Genomic DNA, 23,067 nt, shown 5'->3' on the forward strand with positions numbered 1-23,067 from the left:
CCGTTAACGGAACGCCCTTAAAAAAGCGTGACCGGCACTTCTTTTTTCTTTTACGACTCGCGACATGCACCGGGTACAAGATACATTTTTCAGGAAAGTGCTCGGCACGCGGCGCGCGCCAAAAGGAATCGAAAACGCAGAGATAAGTCGTAAAAATGATACTTATTACTTCTAATGGCTGCGCGTTATGAATACTTGAAGACTCGGAAGTAGAATGATGTAATATATAACGCGGAGGGAGGGGGGAGGAGTAGTTTTGAGTGCGCATCAAATAACGCGCGTTCGGAACGTAAGCGATTTGTAGATCTTGTTAGACGCTAGAGTACACGCGCTATCAGTGCGTACTCGCGTTAGTTTATTCTTATCGATCTCAACGCAGCTTTCCTACTGATCCTCCTCAACCTCGAACTCCTTCAACGATCCACGTTACCTTTCCTCTCATTTTTCCTCCTTCTCGCTTTTATTTATTTGCGTTTCCAACTCAATAAATATACTCACTAAGTCGGGGACAAGCGTCGCATCATGCGGACACGGTAACGCATGTCGGCGTGACAATGTTCTAATTGTGCGTGACAATACAGTTAAATCCGTCACACGTAAATGCAGCGCATTTGAATTTGTCGATTATTTGACAAGCCAAGCGCATTGTTTGGAGCCCCGGCCCGCTTGCGCGCGCGCGCGCGCTCGCGTATTCTCGCGAAAGTCATAAATTTCGCTGACAATTAGAGCGCGAACCCGTACCTGTCTATTCGAAATGTGCATGTGTATACGTACTTGTACAAATACGTATACCTATATTCACGGAAAATATCCCACATCGCGTGCTGAATGAAGTTGTCTATCTACGTCGCCATAATCTTGGATAAATATTTGTCTCGTATTTAACGCGGGGAACGACCCTGCCTGGCGCAATCATAACATTCAGTGGCAGGGAATTAAGATGTATGCAAAGTATGAAAGTGTAAAGGACGTTTATCTCGCTGCCGTATCGCGAACGATGAGTTATAAATTCGGTTGAAAACAGGGAATTTAAAGTCGCTTTAATATTTCCGCCATACATATCTAACTCTCTTCTTGCATTTGCCAAATGCATAAATGACATATACAATAAGTTGCCGGATACCAGATACTACCTTTAAAAATAAATTGGAACAAATATTCTGGAATAATTTTTGTTATTTTAGTGACATAATCTCTTTTTAACTGTAAAATAACAAAAATATCTGTCACTGCTTAATACGTTGCTTGGAATATTTACAATCTTTTTTGTTAATAAATCTTCCTGAGTGATAAGCGGATGAGAAAAGTGGGTCCGCAGACCGTACCACAAGTCTGGCACCGGAAAAAAATTAATTAATAAAATGTGCAAAATATGTAAAGTTATAATAAAAGCAAAGGGAGATTTTTTTGATGAAAAAAAATTGGAAGTTTTTCAAGCAATATATCAATCTGACAAATATTTTTGTTATTTTATAGTTGAAAGTGAAAGATCAAATTATTGTTACGTTGCCAAAATACACAAAAAACGTGCAAAAATGTGTTTAATTTTATTTTCAATAGTATTCGGGAACTTAAAAAATGAAAACGGTAATGTATATATTTTCTGTAAACATAAAATCAGTATTATACTGGTACAATTGAGAAAAGCTTTCTCGACAAAAACGTTACATGAATTATAAATTAATGCTAATTACATTGTTTCTGGTTATTTGGATAAAGGTATTGCCGAATTCGTTAGTACGTTATCGGCGTCGGATTCATATTACTATAATAATTTATTACATTTGACGAATAAAAGTTTGCTTTGGCAAACGAATAATATTTTGTGCCAGACGTAATTGCGTTTCAACAATCGACCGATGGAAACCTTTTAATTACAATCCCGGCATACTATACGAGCCGAAGCGCTGCAATTGCGTTATCTTTCAAAAAATTCGAATAAAGAAAGTTTCGCTTCTTTGAGCAATAATTTATATTTAAACAAAAATCGCAAAAATTACAAAATTTATGACAAATATTCGTGCGATGTAAAGACTACTAAAATTTGCAAAATTATTAATTACGAATTTTATACTTTCTTTTCCTGATACTATCATTTTTTTTATTACGATAAATATATCGTTTAATATTATAGTATTCATATTATCAATTGTCGGTGTATCTCATTTAAACGACGACGAGCCGGTCGCCGCGCAATTAAATTGCTCATTGGGTTACAAAACGTCCCGTTATAACGTCGACAATATCTGCGGTATATTGAAGTGGGTTAAGTGCACGGGCGACCCGTTTTCATTCGCCTGATATAAAAACAATTAAATCGCCTTCGCCGCTCGCGTTCGCACATAAAAATTTCGAGGGAAAAAATTGATATTCCGAAACATCCATCCACTTCGCGCTATACGAACGATGGACGGAAAGGACAGGAGGGGGAGAGGAGGGAGAAGCGCTCCGACGATGAAACCCGAGATTTCAATGTTCAATCAAACTGCAAATGTACCCGACTTGAAATTTCGTTAAGCCTCGACGTGCGTCGTCAGCTGCGTGTTTTTTTTACCTGCGGTGTTAATACAGTGCGGATTAAAAAATTGTTACACCGCGCCGGGCTGGGCTCGAACCCTGCAGTGCAAATTCGCGCTCGTTTCGCCGTTTCGAAACGTGAAGATTTCTTCTGTCTTTCATCTCGTATCGCGGCACTCGGGTCACATTCACCTCACGTCGTATCGATTCGTACGCGCATTACGTGTTACGTACACGTACACTACGTATATACATAGTACGTATCTAGAAACGCACGTGGCTGTACGTGCATCCTCGCACGCACGTCGATCGCATCAACGGGGAGTCCCGGAAACGTGAAATAATCGAGCGGGCAGTTTACATCATGGAAGAAGAGGCGCGCGAGGCAGATGCGGAAAGAATGACGGGGAATGGAAAGTCTCGCGAGGTCGATACCGAGCGGGAATACAGACACGACGATGACTTTTTCGAAGAAGTGGAACAGTCCCTCGACTCGGAGAAGGAGGAGGGACCTGGCGAACGGGAATGGGAAGAGGAGAAAAAACCGCGTAGGTTATAGTTCCTTCCCCGAGAGAAAGAGAGAGAGAGAGAGAAAATTTGACATAATGATAACTGATGAATAGTTCATGATACATTTGACGTTAATAATGCATGTGTGCACGTGTTCCTTAGACCGACCGGTATCGAACGGATATCTTAATGCGTTCGCTTGTTACTTCGGCACTTTCTCTTCAGGGGAAAACTAACTAAAGTTAAAACAATAATAAACGCGAAAGATTTGATGCATTTTTGCAATATGTATATATTTTTTTTTTCTTTTTGAATTTGCGTGTAATAAAAATGTTTCTCGTATTGTTAGCCGGAAGGCAAACACTCCCTTTAATGGAGATAACGCTCCGTTAAAGCGTACACCGTGCTGCATTCGAAGGAACAACGTCGGAATATAACGTCGAAATGTAGAAATATTGAAACTTCATAACAAATAGGTTAAAATTATATATGCGCCGAACGAAGATCGATGATGCGTATCGGATATGCGTGTCGGGTGGAAGTACGCACTGTGTTAACAAACGTAAACTTAGCCGACCGTAAATATGTTCGAATATGAATGACGCGATTTAAAGCGCCGCGCTGGCCAGAAATAATGAAAGAGATTATTGAATTTGGTTTATTAAAATGTGAATCATGCGAATCCGACAAATACGTCGACCGACGTATTTGAATAACCTGTTAAAATAAACCGATTGAATATTTGTATTATTTTGATCAATTTGCCATTTCAAAGTTTATTAATCAAAAAGTTCTTAATATCACAACGACATAATTAATTTATTCAATAGATAAAACCCTGCAATATTATTTTAAAATTTAGAGAATTTATTTATTTAGTATTTTTTTTTTACTTCTTAAAAGACACTTGTAAGTTACTTTATCCGTTTCATTATTCTGTCAGCTGTACAAGATTGGGAGAAGGAGGCAAAGAAGAAAATTAGTGTAGAAATGGCTGAACCGTCAATGGGAAGACGGAGAACTGTGCATGAACTCAATGCTTACACCACTTCCCGGCCGTCAGTGGACTTTCCGAAATTTGACACGATGGAGATAACCGCGGAGCCGTCGAAGAAAATTCGATATTCCGTGTCGATGGTGAATATTTCAGCGCGTGCCAGCGGTTTATTCTATTTTCAAAACTTCGAGTTATCGAATTGTTCTATCGAACGTAAGATTTTAAAAGGGAATTCGCACGCGCGCGAAAAGAGTTCTACGAAATTATATCTGAACAAGAAATAAAAACTGTCAGTCAGTTTTAAATCTATTTAAAGTATATCTGACATATCTAATGAATTCAATTTACTCTTAATTTTCACTAAATGTTTACAAAAGCGATGAGATGTTCTCCTTTTAGCAGAGAAGGAAACGTATATTAATATCACAAGTTAAGTTTATGTCGATTTAATCTTAGGGAATACCGGGCCTCGCGAGAATCGATTTGTCGCCGCTGACGCAGAAGATCGTCGGCTGCATCATCGGCGAAGACGTCACCGCGGAATATCCGTGGGTGCACGTTAGGAAGGACGTCATAGAGGACAATATAGATTTGCACTCTGAAAGCAGCGAGTTCCTGCCGGTGAAGGACGAGATTTACGCGTTCCCCGACAAGAAAATTTTCATCGGCTACGCGCCGTCCCTGGTCGAAGAGGCCCAATTCTACATCGTCCTCACCGAGGAGGGCAGAGACGCCGTGGTGAGACACATACAGGAGCAAAGGACGGAGCATGAGAATCGCGTGAGAAACGCGATCTACAAATCTGCCGGCCAGTGGCGCGACTTGGGCGGCGGTGCCGAGGTCGACGCCGACGTCGTCAGGAACACGAGGCCGCTGTTCGAGATTGAGGTTTGCAAGGCATTAAAGAATCACCGATTCATTAAAGAGTCACCGAATTCTGGTTTTGGACATTAAAAGTTGCAGTTGCGGTATAGCATTAAAGAATCATGAATCTGGTCAATTTATTATTTCCGACGAATTAAAAAATTGATTAAAGCATCATTTATTAAACTGCAAAAGAAAAATACAATACTCTAATAAATAATTAGAGGATTTAGTGCAACAACATCTAACTTAATATTTTTAAAAGCTTGAGAAAATTAATCTTTAAAGTTGTCTTAAAGTAATCTTAAAATCGTTGAAATTACACTTGAATCAATTTTTGATTTTAATTTTAATTTCAAAATAAATAAATTAGATGTATATATAGGAAATTCTTCAGTTGTTGACAAAAATTATGATATAATATACAGACGATGTTGCATACAGCATTGGCTGGATTCTGACTCGAGTGTTCTCGTAACTTCTGTCGAACGACTTGTCGCGTCACTTTTCAGTCCGCCGTCGCGCCGTCGCGTCGTCGAAACTTCTCAATCGCGACTTGCATATCTGTTCGATCGAGCGTCGCATAAACGTGGGCCGAAAATTTTGGAAAATTTTTATTGCGTTTACGACAGTGTGCAGTACCAAACGCACGATTCGCACGCATGACTGTGCGAGCGTGAATATTGATAGTTCGTTGAATTCTAAGCCGCGCGGTATTACAGCGATTATCGTAAATTTCTATTAATCCGGCCTCTATAAATACCAACTGCGGCGAATCGACAATAATATCGCGCGGCGCGGCGGCACATTCACAGATCGCAATAAATTATTTATTAATCACTTTATTCTGATTTCGATTGGGCAAGAAGCAGTTTATAAATCAATTGCTCGCGATTGTTTAATCGTATTTGTGAGAGGTGCCCCGCGTGGAGGGAGATATATTGTATGGCTCGCGCAATACACTCCGCCGCCGTCGATGATGCACCACCGGGCCGATCATATCTTTCGCATTTAATTACCTATCAGGTCGTGTCTACCGCCGATTTGCTGAACGTGCCGATAAATCTCGTGGACAGGAAGGCGGACGATCAGAGGGACGGGTACATCGCGCTGCTTCCGGATGGCCGACAAATATTTGAGAATGTACGGCGTAAATTGGTAAGCAGGTATACGCAAGTGACGCCGATCGTACGGCACAACGAGGCGCAAACGGCGCCATCGATACCCGTCAATTCCTGGTACCAATATCTGTACGAATACGAGACAGTCGATTTGTCTACTTACACCGAAGAGAAGATAGAGTCCTTGAAGGATTTCCTCGAGCGCTGCACCGACGAAATGTGCGATCAGGTAATAAATCTATTGATTTTTTTACAGTACTTTAAATAATGCATAGTTAAATACAACATAAAATATAATTAAAATATAAATATACTTGGAATATAATGTATATTTTGTCATAATTTAACTACGAGATTAGTTATTGAAACATTTAATTTTTTCTACTCTCTAAATCATTCTCTGACTCCAATGGAAAAGTCATTGACTGAGTAAGTAACGCCTTGTATTGCTAATGATTAATGAATAAGTGAAACTGAACCGAATCCGCTGTACAATTAGCGAAAACAGGGAAGTCCACTGATTTGTCAACGATTATAGCAATTATTCATAGCACCTATTTATTAGTGATTTCCGGGAGACAATGAAGTTGAATTTCACTGATTACCAGTGACATACTGGGGACTGATGCATTCAATAAATAATTGATAATCAGTGACTATCCATTGATTCAGATTTAAGAGTAAGATAAGAGAGTTTAAATAGATAGCAGTTATCTTCAATTTAATTATTTTATCACAGGTTTTAATGAACTCCACATGGGATATATATACGAATGATTATGCAAATCTGGTGCGCAATGAAAAGGACACGCAGGCACCGGTGCCAATAGGCTACGAAGAGCATCAGAGCTACTACGACGGAAAGATCATTGTGGATAAAGTTATCAACGATCTCTGCTGGCATCCGTTCTGGACCGGTACGGCGATAGCTACTTACACGCAGCATGCGAAGGGCGAGCATCTAATAGGTCCCAAAACTTACGACGAGGTTTGACAATATCGCAAATTACTTTTAAAAATTATATCTATTTCATTCGTAAGATTAATCTAATCTGGCTTTTTAAATCACAAAGGAAACTTTATTATTAGTGTGGAACATATTTTTCTATTGACAAAAACACACGCACGTAATATTGTACAATCGTAATGTAATATAATTTATAAAATTATACGTTTTTCATGAACAGGTGTTCTTAGCCTGCGAGGGCAACAATCGAGTACTAATATGGTCCTTCACCGACTGTTTGTCACCTAAATTAATCCTCGAATGTCCACGAGAAGTGACATCCGTTTCTGTCTGCCCCATCGATAGTAGCATCATCATAGGTGGCTGCATAAATGGCCAGGTGATCAAAATAAATTTTATATTTTTCCTATCTCAGCACATTTTTTTTGGTAAGAAATCAATCCTTGACTGGCGGTAGCTGATGGATTACTCGGGACCCAACAGGTATTCAGTTTAGTTTTTTCAAGATTATTCATATTATACATTTTTTTACAACAGATTTTTGACAACGATGAAAGATCTGAAAAATTGTTGATTTTTTTATTGCTGTTTTGTGTACTACATTTACCTATACGTGGGACGACTTTTTTATTATATCCAATAGAATACGAGACAAGAATGATCTAGTCACAGTCAAGAATTAAGATAAAACAAAATTGAGAGATAATTCGACAGCAAAAGCGTCGTATAAATATTTTTTCAAACGATTAACCCGTTACTGCGATCCTCTCCTCCCGCCCCCTGGCGCACTCGGATGCATGCGCGTTCGCTTGACATGTCATATACCTGTGAATGAATAACGCGACACACGCGTGTTCGTAAACAAGTTCTTCCTACGAATGTGCGCAATCCGATGGAATACGATCGATATCAATCACACATATCGAAAAACACATCGCGATCGGTGCCGCGGCATCCACCGGGCGCTATACACCGAGTTGTGTGTCACCGGGCCGCGCCGCGCGCGTTTTCGACGTGAAAATTCGAAAAGTGCCGCGCGTCGGGCAATCATGGCGGACGTGAACAACGAACGTAACGCGAATATCGTATATGCAAACGCGGGATCACCTGTCTCCATTAATCCATCGCGACGCATCCTCTCGCCGCTCCTCTCGATGTTCCACAATGTTCGGATATCAGATTGCAACCCGGGGACACTGCAGGTCGCCGATCGGGCAATCGAGTGTTGTGAAACGTGCGTATTAGACAAGACGCGAGGCGACGAACGTGAGTGATAACGCGCCGTTGCGAAGATTGAGTAAAAGAAGGCCGATAAAAAAGAAATGTTGAACTTTTTGTATATTTTTTTAAGTAGATACGCTGCTTGCGTATTTTTGAACTGTATGTATAAAGTAATTTTCGGATATGTCTAAATGCTTAAAAAGAGCTAGAGATTAAACAGCCTTCAACGGATTAGAATGCTTCTGCAATCGAGTAGATGTCAAAACAAAAAAAATTCCTAATTGTACAGTATATTGTTAAATTTTTTATGTTACTATTTTTGCTTTATGTTACTATTTTTGGCTCGTGTCGATTTTAATTCGATATATCTACAAAAACTTATATCAAAAGCTAAAAATGTAAAACGAGAAACAGGTTTAAAACACGTACATTCAATAAATATAAACTACATACTGCAGCTATAAAATATTATTAATAAAAATAATAAAATGTTGATAAAAAACGACAAAAAGCGTACAGAATGAACGGTTCCAAAATTCGGTTATGTAACTTGTTTAATTTAGCGCTTTTACGTGACGCACAAAAATACTAATAGTGTCTTATTGAAGTATTAATAAGCATTAAAATAAGGTTAAATATAAAATAAAATTATTAAATTATATTTAAAAAATTATATCATGCGGAAACTCCAATCAGAACTATGAAATTTTAATGTTAGAGTGCTAATTTCACACAGCCCCCCAACATTAAAATCATAGTTCTGATTCAAGTTTCCGCTTCATGTTGAAGAAACGAAGAGTTCTTTATAGTTTAGAACAAGATTTTTAAACAATTTTTAATTTAATTTAAAAAAATGGGATGCTAACTTCAGCTGGTTGAAGTTTGAAACGTTCCTGGAGCGAATTTTTAAAAATGATTTGTCCCATTTCTATAGCTTCGCACGGAGTAACATATAAATCCATAAGTGCCACAATACAAATGCAAAATATTTCGATCAAATACACGCATCGAAAGGCATCCTTGTGCTCGATAAACCACCCTTTCGGTCACTTAAAAAATTCTAGCTACGCCAAAAATGATTTGGCCGATTCCCATTTTTGCACAAAGCAACTCCTAATTTTGTTAATGAATATATATTTTATATTCCTAATTTTTATCAACGCTCTACTGTTTAAACTAAAAGCTGCGCGCATATCTTCTTAATTGCCTGGCACTATTTGTAAGCTGAAATTAGCAAATTTTAGACGAGAAGAAGCGTCTGCGGAAACGTATGGGAAAACATCCCGTTACAAGCTGCGACCGTGAAACTCAAAAGTTTAGGTTACAACGAAACGAGACGCGGGGAGGGGAGGGGTGACGTGAACGGACGACGATAAAATCCATCCATATCCTTGCCGTAGATCGCCATCTGGCACATTCCCGGCAAAATCGAGCAGGTGGAGACGGTGGTGGCGCAGACAGGCGCCCAAGTGAGGTACAGCATCGCGATGAGGAGCTTGATGACATGGATGCGCGAGACGACGGCAACGTCGTTGATCAGCCCGACGGCGATGTCCGCCCTGAAGTACAGCCAGAAGGCGGGCATCACCCAGATAGTTTGGGTGCCCTCGCATCACCGGATCGACAAAAACGGCCGGATCTGGTCCCTGCCGGAAGATGCGTCTCTGGACGACCTAAGTCGTCAGTTCGTAACCGCCAGCCAAGACGGCACAATCGCCTTTTGGAATCTTAAGTAAGCATCGTCTTTTTTTGTTCTCCAACTATTTAATTTATTATTTAACAGATGCTCTTATCTCTTAAGTATGACATTTTTATTTTGAATAAGTCTTAATTTACTGATGAGAATACTTTTGTATTCAAGAGCGGTGTGTAATGAAATGAATTAGAAACATAAAAGAAAAATGTTTTTTTTACAATGTATAAATAATTGGAAAAAATGTAGTATAAGACTCATTTTGCGTAAATACGATTTACGCCACTGTAATGAGGATTGAGTGATTCTACTGATATACATCCGCAGGAAATTTACTTGAGAATTTCGAAAAGAACTTTAAAAGAGAAATTTTTCATATAAAAAGCTTATAAAAATTTATATGTATTATTTTTCGCTGCTAAATATGTTCTACGTAATTCCTATTCATTTGGCTTCAATATTGGGTATTGACAGTATTATCAATCCTGTGAGAATTACGGACGGATATCGATATTCCTGTCGCGTCGCTCGAATAGTTCCATCGGTTAAGGATTAAACGTTAAGGAACCAAACGTGACCCCTCTTTCTCGAGGAGTCGCATCGAATCCATGTCGATTCGTCGAATTTTCCTATACGAACTACGGCGCGACTCGCAAGAGTGAGAAATAGAATATTCAAGAGAATATTCCCAACGTAGTCGGGAGCGCGGACGATTGTTTTCCTTATCTTTCACTTTTCACGACATCGTCGGCATCGTCGGGAAAACGTCACGTCGTTTTTCTTAAAAATGCAAGAACAACTATCGAACGTATCGCCGGGAGCGTATGATGGCCGCGGGCTCCGATGTCGACCTGAGCCAGCAATTGGTAACCACGAGGACGGCCCTCCGAGTCCCGTCTCGTATCTCCCGAGACTGGAAGTTAGCGACTTCGAATGTTCGACGGGTGCGAAACTTGTCGCAAGCAAAACGTTAAAGAGCGAGAGTCCCTCTCCGTCTCTCCTGCCTTTCGAGTCCTCCGCTCCGGACGCGGGACGACGAACCGCCTTCCGCTTCCTCCCCCTCTCCCTCCCTCGTCCTTCACGAGAAACTCTCCCGGTCTGCGGAACCGTAATGGTCCTGCGACTTGACTCTCCGTCGCTCCTCGATTCTCCGAAGTTGGCGTTTATATGGTCCGAAAATGGATAGACCATCCCTCTATAATCGTTGATCGGTATTCAGCCCTCGCTTCTAACCCTTCCCGGCGTCGCCTCGCCCGTCCAGAGAGAGAGTAGGTCCTCCGGACCTAACTCTCAAGCTCCTTGGTCTCGTCGATCTCTCTGCGCGCCCAGTCGGGAGTGCGACGGGAAGGGGGGGGGGAGGAGTCGCTCTTCATTTCGGCCGTGCCACAATGGCTATGTAGATCCAATACTGGAGTGAATTGTTTCCTCACTTGATACGAAATTGGTACGATATTTACGAGATTACACCCTATTCCACGCCTCGCGCTTGAGAGAAAGGGGCTTATTTGCGCGAATTTGCACCAATAAATTTTCGAACAAAATCCGAGCAAATGATTAATAAAAGTTTTATAATAAATTTAATTTTAGTTCGTCGACCATATAAAAATTTTACTTTCTGTTGTACGAGACATTTCGGTTTGCGAAAATACGTCGCGTAAAATAAGCGCGCCACTCTTCTAATAACTACCTTTATATTTTAACATTGTTTCGTTTTTTATTAACGAGACAATGTTGAGACATAATTTTGTTACTTCTAACGAGGAACGTTTCGGTCTGAAAGATGGCAACCTTCGGACAAGGATATTCGGCAAGTTCGCAGCAGACGGAAGAAGAAGATTCATCCGGATATCCCGAGATCCATGACGCAGCCGGCGGCGTCGCCCCTCAAGATCCTCGATCGCGTCTTCAGGCCCGACTATATCCTCGTGATTCAATATCCGGACGAGACCCGGCAGGTTGTGATAACGACTCTCAGCATGTACAATCCAAAGTTTCGCAAGGAACAGGTCGAACCGTTCCTGGTGGCAAGGGACGATCTCACAATTCGAAAGTACTACAGGCCCATAATCGAGAGGGCGAACTACGTCATGGAGCCGAAGATACTCATCGGTACCGTCGAGGGTAAGGCGCGGAAACTTGCGCGTAACGTTTTCTCTCGCGACTCAATTTCCGTACCGGTTGACGTGCACGGCACGGACGCGATTATGGAACCCGAGTTTATTAACTGTCAATGCAATTCAAATGAGAGAGAGATTAAACACACAATTAATTATACTTAAATCCCTCCGCCCTCCCCCCGCCTGAATAAGATCGATCTAATTTGATATCAAACGGCAAGTTAAAGTGGATTATAAAGCGTGAACGACGGGGGCAACAGGTGATTTTGGCTGCATAACGTGGACCGGCTACGAATTCGCGACCGACGTGAGCGTGAATCGCGAAACGGCGCGGTGGCTCTGGACGAAGAGGCTGCACGACGGACCGGTTACGCACGCGGTCCGATCCAATTATTATCACCAGGTGGTGGTCACGGTGGGCGGCAAGATCTTCGCCGTGTGGCGGGACGATTTCGGCGAGCCGCTCATTTGGAAGAGGTCCAACGTCGGGTGGGTGGAAAGAGAAAGAGAAAAAAAAAAGAACTCGCGCGGGGGTATCGTCCGACTAAAGCAAACTGTGCGGACTTTCGCTTCCGCGTCAGAGTAAACGCCCGGGCGCTAAGTGATTCTCGACGTGTGCATAAGAGAGAGAGAGAGAGAGAGAGAGAGAGAGAGAGAGAGAGAGAGAGACAGAAAGTGATGGCGCGGTGATAAAAGGGAAAAGAGAGGAAGAGAGCTAAAATAACCGCATTAAAATAACCGCGGTCGGCGAGCGGGGATCGCGCGCGGAATTGCGCGCAGGAGGAATTACTCCTCGAGGAGAAACGTCAATATCGCGAGAGAGTTAACGAAACATGGTCATGAATATACATAAACGCGGCGGCAACACGCTGGCACGGCGCGGCGCGTTTCACGTTCGCGTTCGCGTTTCATTCGCGGAATAAAAATAACGAGCGAGTGCGCGCGATAAATTGCCGCGGTGTTACAGCCATGTAATTGCGACGATAGCGTTCCGTATTGCCCGACACACAAGCATCGACGCGACGGCGCCCCCGCACCCGCCCGCTCGCTTTCACGCGCCGCGCATAGATTTCCACGGCGAGAGTCGAACTTTCGGTATGATCTGCATGACAATACGATCATAACTTACGTTTACAGCGCCCGCGTTTACAGCGCCGTTACTACTCCGTTAATGAAAGCTATTTTCGATGTATGGCCGCACGCGCTCGGTCCGCGCCGCAGCAGTCATTATCGAAACGTTGTCGAGTCGATACCTCCCGCGATTCAAACACTCGACAGACGGTCCATTTTGTATCATTAACTCTATATATTTTTATTAATTCTGGAGAAACAGAGACCGTATATTCTATTTAAAATTGTTAAAAAAATCAACTCTCAAATACGTCTTGCAACATTAACAATTTATTTGAAGCCGCTTGAACATAACAGTACGTTATACTTTTTAAATCTAATATTACTGATTGCCGCTGATGTATAGTAATACACGTCTCTTACGAAGCGCAGATACACGGCGTGCTCGTGGGGAATTATACGTCCGACCATTCTGATCTTTACACGAATGGACGGCACCGTAGAAATTTGGGATCTCATAGTTAAGAGCCACGAGCCGTGCTACGTGCAGAGTCTGTCCGGACGGATAATTACAGGCGTCTACACGCACGAGCTGCCGCTGGAGCCGCAGTGTATCGGATTTTGCGACTTCAACGGCTCCTTAAGGATGTTCATGGCGCCGCGTGTCTTACTGACGTACGACGTCAGCGACGTCGAGTGGCTGAAAAAGTTCATCGACCGACAGGTTCAAAGGGTGAGACAAAAAGGGGCGCGAGACGGCGATATATCGAGAGCGATATCGATTAAACGTCTAGACGAAGTAACCAAAAATTTATATCTCGAAGGGCACACGCATACACACGCACGCACACACATGCGAGCGCGCAATGTATCTTTATTAGATGAAAGAAGTTTCATTATATATTAAAAATTGTAAAGATAGTAATGTACTAAATTATCAATCCAAACTATTCCGTTGTAAAAAGATATTTTAGAATAATTAACCAAGTTTTATTAACAATTAACCTAGCGCATCAATAATATACTTATATGCATTTGATACGCCGTACAAAAACGTACATTTCACATAGTACGAATGTGAATCTCAACACGCACCCGTTTCATAAAATTTTATGCTTTTGTCAGACGAGAAAATATATCGGAACTTAATGGGGAGTCGCGTCCGCAAAAAAATCCTTCTCTCTTATTCTATTATTTCCACAGTAACTTACCGTAAATTTCACCGCTCTGACGATAATAAAAATTTCTTTCGTACTTTCTACCCCATCCGTATACGATTGTCTATTTCTACGTATGATCAGATAAGCGAGTTTCAAGCCTGGCAGGAAACGTGGCGTGAGACAAATCTCAAGGATATCGAAATGAAGAAGAAGCTCGGTAAGATGGAGGAGGAGAAGAAGAAGCGACTGGAAGCTGAGGAGAAGATTAAGGCTGAAGCGGTCGATGCGGCGGCTCGCGCGACTACACCTACAAGGCTCGCGGTATATACACTGCACGCCGATCAATCTGATATTCCACATCGATAAATAATTTGATGACTTTCTATTCGTAGCGCGCTTCGGCCGCGCGCGACAGTTCGCGCCGCGCGGATAACCGCATTCGGGCGAATTGAAACGTTTGGTATATAATGGCCCGCGTAAATAACGGTGCCTCTCGCGAATCCCTGTATGTCGGTCGCGATTCAGTACCGGGCAGCATCCCGCATTGCGCAGTGCTGCGGGAGAGCGCGCGCGCGCACGAGAGAGAGAGAGAGAAAGAAACCGCGATCTTCCTTTTTCCGAGCTAAAGTTAATTTCGGTACTATTCACAGCGTCGGAAGCCCTGGCAGTTCCTCGAGGAAGCCCGGGAACGGTGGATGTCAATGGAGGTAAAGCGCATGCAACGACTGATCCTGGAGAAAAAAGGACTGAGAAAGGACGTCCTCGAGAGGCAACGCGCGCCGGTTCTCAGGTTGCGGCAGGAGGCGAGGACAAAGAAGCGCAAGATACGGGAGATCCTGAGTCTGCAGGACAGGATCTTTGAGGAAACCATCGTGTTCCTCTTCCCGGAGCAGCGGGAGCGCAGAGAAACTTTGTTGCCGCCTTTACCGGCAGTCTCTGCGGCCGACAGACGCTTAACGATCGAAGAGTTCATTAGGAAGGAAACCGCTCTTCGAAAAGAAGTACGTCAAGGGAATCAATTAATCTTACGGCCATCCTTTGCAAATAATTAGCGCGGCGTAGTACTTTGTAAATAATATATAAAAAGTGCGCGTGCGCGCTAGAATAAAATGTGCATTACGATGTAAAACGTTATAATACCGACTATATGTAAAACATTAAATATTATTTTTTAATATTTTTTATGTCTCTTTTTTGTAATTTTTACTTTTATACATATATTTACCTTTTTGCTAATCGTTATTTATTTATTATTTTTCGGCTGAAGAAGATTCTGTGAATTAAAAATGCTTCTAATATCGTTATTGAAATTAAAGTTATAATTTTTAATTTACTCTCTTTCTTGCTTGTCTGGCACTTTTCTTCTTGTATTTTGATTTTGCAAAAATGTCTTAAATTTATATTTATCGTTAAATTAAATCTCGCTTTAAAATAACTGAGTCTTGCTTATGCTGTATTTTATTTAAAATAGAAAATAAGTAATACAGAAGTATAAATATTTTGATTTCATATACATACACATTGCCAAACTAACGTTTCTTATACATATTATGAAGAAAAAATTTATAATCTATTTTTTTCTACAAAGAGAGTTTTATCTCTTTACAAAAAAATTCTATATATTAAAACATTTATCTCAAAGTACAAGTGTACCAGCGACATGAGATGTTAATTATTCTTTCCGTTAAAAGGACGTTTTTGCCGATCCCGAGGAAGAAATTATATACAATTTTCTGGAAGTGCAAGCCGAGGCTCTGGCCAAATTAGAGAGCACGCCTTTCGAACGCACGTTCGACTGGCGCAAAGTACTCGCGCAGGCGAAGTCGAGGGGAAGATCGATGGACATCGAACTCAAGAAGTTAAACAGGCCGAGGAAGACGTGCAAAGTGGACGGTACTGTAAACGATGCATCACGTCTCGCCTGCAACGTATAAAACATGTACGAAGATACATCTCTATTTTACATTCTGAACTCGTGTTCCTTCATTTCTGAGACATCAGATTTGTAACTCGGATTCGTATGAATACGCTCACGCTCGTTAGATCTGGGAAGAGAAGAGAATTTACCGCGCGCGCGCGCGCGCGGAAGATTAATTTGATGTGCTAAACACAGCATGACACAGCAATTCTGTATCAATTTATTTTTCGCGTTGGAAAACGAACGCCGAAAGTTCGAACGCGGGCAACAATTTTTGATAAGTTTAGATAACTACGTGCGATGTATCATAATTCTGTGACGTTGTTCCACGAATCTACGTAGTCGTAGTGCAATATATTTTAACGGAGCTCGCAGCCCCATTTTTCTCCCTAGAAATGCCCTCTGACTCTCAAATTACATCCATAATTCTGATTGCATTTCTGATAATGCATGTCCTTAATGTAATAGTGCTGTTGGCAAAATGTAACTACCACGTATCCTCTTTCTCTCTCTCTCTCTCTCTCTCTCTCTCTCTCGCGCGCGCGCGCGCGCGAGTGTCGCGTAAGTTTACTCTTAGAGGTTCCTTTTAATCCCTTTAATCAGTACCGCTACCTCTACTCGCGGCTGTAATGGCCACCTTTGAAACAAGTAAAGCCCAGAGTCCACAAATATAACCTGATTTTGTAAGTTTACCGAATGGTATATAAAAGTACACCGTAGGGAGAGAACAAGGTATTCCAATCAATTCTCTTATCGCCATATCTCAGAGGGAAGAGAAGACTGCGTATTTTTATATACCTCCGGAAGTCGCAGGATCTAATGTCACCGCGGTAATTGAATGATGTCGATAATCAGGACGTGATAGCGAAGGAAATGGAACGTCTAAGATAGAAAAGTGAAAAATTATTTTCGTCCACATTCAATCTTGCATGATTAGATTATTATACATGGAAATTCAATTCCGTATCATAAAATCTAAAATCTAAAATTTCTTTATTGAAAGAAATTTTAAATGCGGCTACACAATAATTTTACGTACATCATTTACATCTTTCCGTGTTATTTGTAATCATGTGATAGTACTCGTGCACCGCGCTCAGTATGTGTATGAAGTAATTACAGTAATGAGACGTCGCGTGGGTAAAAGGGGAAAATATGGCAGTTAAGGGAGACTGACGATCTTCGCTTCGGCGATAAAAGTGACGCAAAGGAATGTCAGGGAGCCGAGAGGACGAGAAAGAGGGATGGAAAGGTAGATAGGTTGGTAGGTGGGTCGGCGGCACTCGACGATTTTTCATAATTAAAGCGGATTAAAACTCGGCAGCGGGACCGTAAATGAATTTGAAATTTCAAACTAGGTGCGCTCTCTCTCTCTCTCTCTCTCTCTCTCTCTCTCTCTCTCTCCCTCTCTATCTCTCCTCCGCTTAGCCATCGCACTTCTCTCCTCCCCCTCTCTCACCCTACCCTCGCTCTCCTTTTGTCATTCTTTCTCGTCGTAAACGGATCTGCGAGGGACCGTGGCGCAACTTGTATGGCGGCCGGATTTACCTGCTTTTATTTCCCTGGAGTAACACACTTCTCCGATTTAATTTACTGCGATGTCCGCACACCTCTTTGGCACGAATGATATCTTCAACGTCCAAATACAAATAAGGCGTATCCGCGATTTTGAAAATTATCGCGGCTGTTATCGGAATTAGTCGATTATTATACGAAAGCATGTGGATCCACGTGCGACACTAATTCCTACAGCCGCAATAATTTTCAAAATCGCGGATACGCCTTATTTGTATTTGAACGTTGAAGATATCATTCGTGCCAAAGGGGTGTGCGGACATCGCAGTAAATTAAATCGGAGAAGTGTGTTATTCCGGAGAAATAAAAGCAGGTAAACCCGGTCGCCATACAAGTTGCGCCACGGTGGCCACGGTCCCTCGCAGATTCTAAAAATAATATCTATATTATATTTATATTTCATCCATTCCTCGTTATTTCAACCAGTTATGTAAATCTTATCATTTTTATTACTGTAATTAACGAAGACTGTGCAGTCGAAACGTTCAATGTTTTTTTTTTAATTTCAAATAAATGAAGATTATTTTATCTTACAATTAAATAACATATATCGAGTCGTTATTGGCCGTTAAATTCTCCTATAATTACTGATATATTATTACTGTAATATCTATAATTGCGAAAATAAATTTCCATACCGTATAAAAGCTCACGTCACTGCCATTCAAGTAAAATGTTGGCACTGCAGCCCTAAACAAAATAGACGCGTGCGCACACAATGTGAAAAATGCCCTCAGATAGCAAAGTTGCGATATTTTTTTTTCAATATTTTATCTCCCTATCTACATGCAGTTTTCTACATTCGTGTCGATGCGCAAGATAGCCGGGTTTAGCCAGCCTATAACATGCGTACGTGTATGAAACGTTATTGTCATCGCACAACGAGGACGGCGGGCATGCCTGAAAGGCGAAAGGGCGCGCGGTTTTCGACAGAGGTCGAAAACAGTTTTGCACGGTGGGGGACAAGTTGTAATTATTCGAAATAGCGGTGCTTTGTTCTGATCCCGCGCGTCAGACGTCGTCGTCGCGCGATGCCGACTCTCATTTCGCGTCCGACCCTTCGCGCCCGACGGCCGCCGCGTAATTCCACTGTTGAAAGGTGAGTCTGCGCGTGCTTCCCTAATGGCGATAATGACCGTATAAAAATTACGCCCCGCGGGTGAAAAACAGGGTGCAACAAAAGAATCCCAGACCCGAGGGAGGGACTGTGGAGGAACAAAAGGATTTCCCTCCACTTACGTCTATACGCGTCGCGATCTCGAGAATTAGTCTATTTAACGTGTTAAATTAATGACTTATTGACGAACTTTTCTGAAGCTGCTCGCCGATAGGGCGACGCAATACAGATTTGTGAAGAACAGGACAATCAATTTTTAAAATAATTACCAAAAATTCGTAAAGTTTTATCACATAATTATAGACGTTGTGCATGTTCGAAAGCTATATTTATTCATTATCCTCAACACGCAGCTCCAAATTTGGGGATAATGGAATAGTAACGATTCAGATATTTCTAATTACTTTCATGTGCACGTGAACTCTCATAATAACTCGGGAAGTTGATGCGCCCTATGCGCCAGTTTCCCTCGATTGCCCTCACTTATACAAGTGTTGGACGAGGGTGAGGAAAGCGAGCGGGGCGGAAAGAAACGGAACGCGAATCAACAGAATAGGTTAATAAATAGCAGCGGATTATTACCGAAATGTAGGAGCCGGAGCCACTGGCTGGGGCTGGCGGGCGGGCGCGCGCGGCTAAGTTTCCGAAACTATCCGCACGACCTTCTGCAACTGACTGTCGCCTTATTGCCTAAGTTCGGAACATCCCGGAGGGTGGGTCACGTTCGTTTCCTGCGTACAAGTGTTTCTCTATTTTTCTCGCGACACGGGCTCTGCTCCCGGCTCCCTCCTACCCCGCTTTCTCTTCCTCCTTTCGTCCTCTCCCTCGCTCGTGCGCTTCCTTTTTGGAATTCGCTTTGTCCCGAACGATCAAAGTTTTCCCCGGGCCGGTCATGAACAGTATGCGCCGTGCGGGACGATCGTTTTCGCAACTTTTCTCCCGCGTCGCTTCCTTTTCGCCTCCTTCTCCTTCACCCCCACCTCTCTGCACCGAGCATTCGGCCCGTTTATCCAACTGTGAAAATCATCGGCGATGCGGAACATCCGGTACTTCATCCGGCAGTTCAAATCTCACGTTCGTGTAATCCATTGCGCGGTTAAACAACCGGATGTACGTACATACGCGATGTTCCATCGCATCGAAAAGTAAATCGCAGAAGAATTGGCAAGAGAAGATAGCCGTACGTGGCGGTGAAAATTCTTCCGTTACAACGATCAGCGCGAGGTATGCAACTGCGATGATAAATCGGCCGATGCATCACACTCACGGGTCGATTACATAAGAAAACGCGTTTGCTCCATTTCTTCGAGTGCCATGTTACTTGTCGACTTACGTATACCTATAATTTGCAGCGGCCCATGTGCGTCCGTCAAAGATATTTCCTTAGAATTTGAGGGAATAAAATTTTAGTAATGTATTTCAGTAAGTATGTAAAAAAATTGTAACATGAAAAATTATAACATGGTCTTTAAAATTTTAATCATTCTGTAAAAATTCTTCGCTGTCCCGAGAGGGAATTGACTATAAGTTTGTGAAAAAATCCATTATGGGAATATTTTAATATTTCAATTTTATAATATCATACAAAATATAACATTCTTATCTGGTTATAAAGAATCCAACGTATTGATTTCGAAAGGCCAATTATTCAACATTATGCGGTGGTTTCAAAGAAAGAATTATTATTTTTATTTACATCAGAAAAAGGAAAACAAAAGAATTGGAGATACCGACTTAACTTTTTTTTTCTATACGTGCATTGTAATAAGACATTTATCTTTATAGACTATTTAAATGTCTATGATTGTAATGTAATTAATGTCGCAAAGCAACGTTATATATTTTTATAAAAACGCGGCGGAATGCAAGAAAGTGTTTCCAATATCTTAATTTTCGAAATATTCATTATGTTACTCGTAAATGCGAATGCTCTGTTTCAATCTAAAAACGTGAAAAATGGACGTGAAAAAAAAACAAACACCTTCTTCCGTCGCGCCGTGTAATATCGACGCTGACAGCGCGCGACGGCGTGCCCGTCGCACACTTTTAATTCTCTGCCAATTAATCTCTCTCGAATCCATGAATTAGTCCCGGTTCGGGAACCACAGCTGTCCGTGGACGGGAACGTGCGAGAGGAGGGCTTTTCGGCGATACCGTCGCGCTGCGCCGCGCCGCGTTATACGTTGAGCCGCGTGTCGCGCCAGTCCGCGCGAGCGGCGCGAATGATAACGAGGCTCGTAAAATTGCTACGGTGAACGATGGGCCCGTCGATTATTGACGCAGCTGGGATTTGCCTGATACCAAAATCCGGTGTAAAAACCGTCGACCGTTCTGTTCACTTCGGCCCGGCATTTACTCCGGCGGATCAATTTTTAACGGCACTCCCCACGAATCGGTAACGCGAGACGTAGCCCGGTACAAGGAAAAAAAAAGAGTGTATCGTCGATCGCGCCGTGCGATCGCATCGATTCTCTTCCCCCTTCCCTCGTTCAATATTTTATGATCTTTACTCTTTGCGACAATTAAAATTTCTCGCGAAAATATTGTGAAAGCATCCTTGTAAAAAAATCACGGTACGATTTATATACTTTTTTTAACATTTAACAGACGCTGACTGTTGTGTTCAATTTTATTAACAGATGAAACAGTACGATTTAAAATTATTTTAAAAAGTAATTATATTCCATCTAAGAGAGAATTATCGTTTTTATATTTATAGACACTATTTTGTTATTTTTGTAGCATACTAAATCGTTTTTTTTTTATTACTTTATTCAATAAATTAACGGTAATTTAATTTTTCCTGTCAATCCTTTATAATTGATCAATCCAGAAAAAATAAATTAATTATTAAACATATATAGATAAATAAATAACACGTGATATTTTAAATTTTATACCACTGGCAAAATTTAAAATAGAGTACGCTAAGAATACAAATTTTTTTTACTCTTGACGTGTTCTTATATTACTACATTATATTATTGTAGAAATATTTTATGTTAATTATTTTACCTGAAACTAGCAAATTTTTTTTGAAGGAGGGGGGGAGGTAGTGACTATGACTCTACGGTTTCTGCACGACATAGAAGCTTCGGTATTAACCTCGGCGTCGTCGTCACCTCGCCCGGATCATTAACATTTCACACGTATCGTAGCAGCAATTAACTCCCCAAACGAGCTCTATAATTAATGAAGAGGGATGAAGGAATTGCACTGGCTCACTCCTCCGCGCAATCGACCGCGGAAAAGATTAAGAGCTCGGTCACACCCTTCTGGCTGCGGATTTCCATGATTCCCTTAAATACAATCAGCATCGCACATTTGTCTTACGGCCGACAACGCGAAGCGGATTGTCGCCGGGATAAATCATCAACACGTTCGACGCCATATTCAATAACTGTTGCGGCACGTGAGTTACAACGCGTAACCATGGTTATGTCGAGGAAATTACATGTAATGCCGGTAAAAGATGAATTAGAGTACCAACATATTTTTAAAAAGAAAATTACATGTGTGTTCACTGTATCAGATTTGAAAATAATTTCGGATTAAAATAGTTATTTAGGACGTTCAAGCACAATGAGGAATGCTGCAAAAAGTTTTGACATTCTATAACAATCAGATGGAGCGTCCTACATAATTTTAATGGAACTAACAAAATTGTTGCTAAATCTTTAGCAAGAACATCCTTCGTTTGAAATATTTAAATCAAATGCTATTTGTGCGATTCGCCGAAATGAGTCTCGAGCTATTATATAATTTTTATTATTAAAAAGATTGAAAGTTTGCAACACACGTCTAAACATGTAATTCGCGAGTGTGTTACCTCACGTTGATCCTTAGAACGTGACGTGGCGCCAGCTTGTACGCGGGCAACCTAATTAATTCCAGGCGCGAAAAAGATTATTTAGGGGACATTGAACGTGCCTCGCGCTTAAATAAGATGAATCTCAGATTTACGAGAGTGGCGAGCGCGATATTTTAGCGATAGCGGGCTACCTCATTTTCTCATTGTCTCTATTAACTACCGGCATAGCCCGAAAATTTATAACTCGGGAGGGAAGAGAAGTCGTTCGCGCGTGTGGGGGTGAGAGGGAGGGCTGGAACCCCTCGCTTGCGCTCGGCGACATCTTTTTTCTTAATTCATTTGCCGGGGATTATTCATCAGCCATTACGGCGCTAACGAAACGCGAAACGGCGCAAAACCGTGTGGGAG

The 23,067-nt window shown here is 41.7% G+C and overlaps 1 protein-coding gene across 1 annotated transcript; it reads left to right on the plus strand.

The window, feature by feature from the left end:
• Positions 1-4,033: 4,033 nt before the first annotated feature.
• On the plus strand, positions 4,034-16,210 carry LOC105451318 (WD repeat-containing protein 63-like). The gene is made up of 12 exons (XM_011691685.1): positions 4,034-4,164; positions 4,481-4,912; positions 5,804-6,238; positions 6,749-6,997; positions 7,197-7,355; positions 9,598-9,929; positions 11,671-12,166; positions 12,258-12,491; positions 13,506-13,968; positions 14,282-14,559; positions 14,889-15,239; positions 15,930-16,210. Exons 1-12 carry the CDS (start codon positions 4,114-4,116, stop codon positions 16,170-16,172), a joined length of 3,723 nt encoding a protein of 1,240 aa, XP_011689987.1. The 5' UTR covers positions 4,034-4,113; the 3' UTR covers positions 16,173-16,210.
• The last annotated feature ends 6,857 nt before the right edge of the window (positions 16,211-23,067 follow it).

This window comes from Wasmannia auropunctata, unplaced genomic scaffold (assembly GCF_000956235.1).
Source record: "Wasmannia auropunctata unplaced genomic scaffold, wasmannia.A_1.0 LD336053.1, whole genome shotgun sequence".
In the NCBI taxonomy this organism is placed as follows: Eukaryota; Metazoa; Arthropoda; class Insecta; order Hymenoptera; family Formicidae; genus Wasmannia; species Wasmannia auropunctata.

What these genes read in the sequence shown, in the direction of transcription:
- LOC105451318 (XM_011691685.1), top strand. Translation starts at nt 4,114, where the DNA reads ATGGAGATAACCGCGGAGCCGTCGAAGAAAATTCGATATTCCGTGTCG. An exon ending in TTCGATATTCCGTGTCGATG is followed by an intron (nt 4,165 to 4,480) that starts GTGAATATTTCA and finishes ATTTAATCTTAG; the next exon opens with GGAATACCGGGCCTCGCGAG. An exon ending in AAACCGCTCTTCGAAAAGAA is followed by an intron (nt 15,240 to 15,929) that starts GTACGTCAAGGG and finishes TTCCGTTAAAAG; the next exon opens with GACGTTTTTGCCGATCCCGA.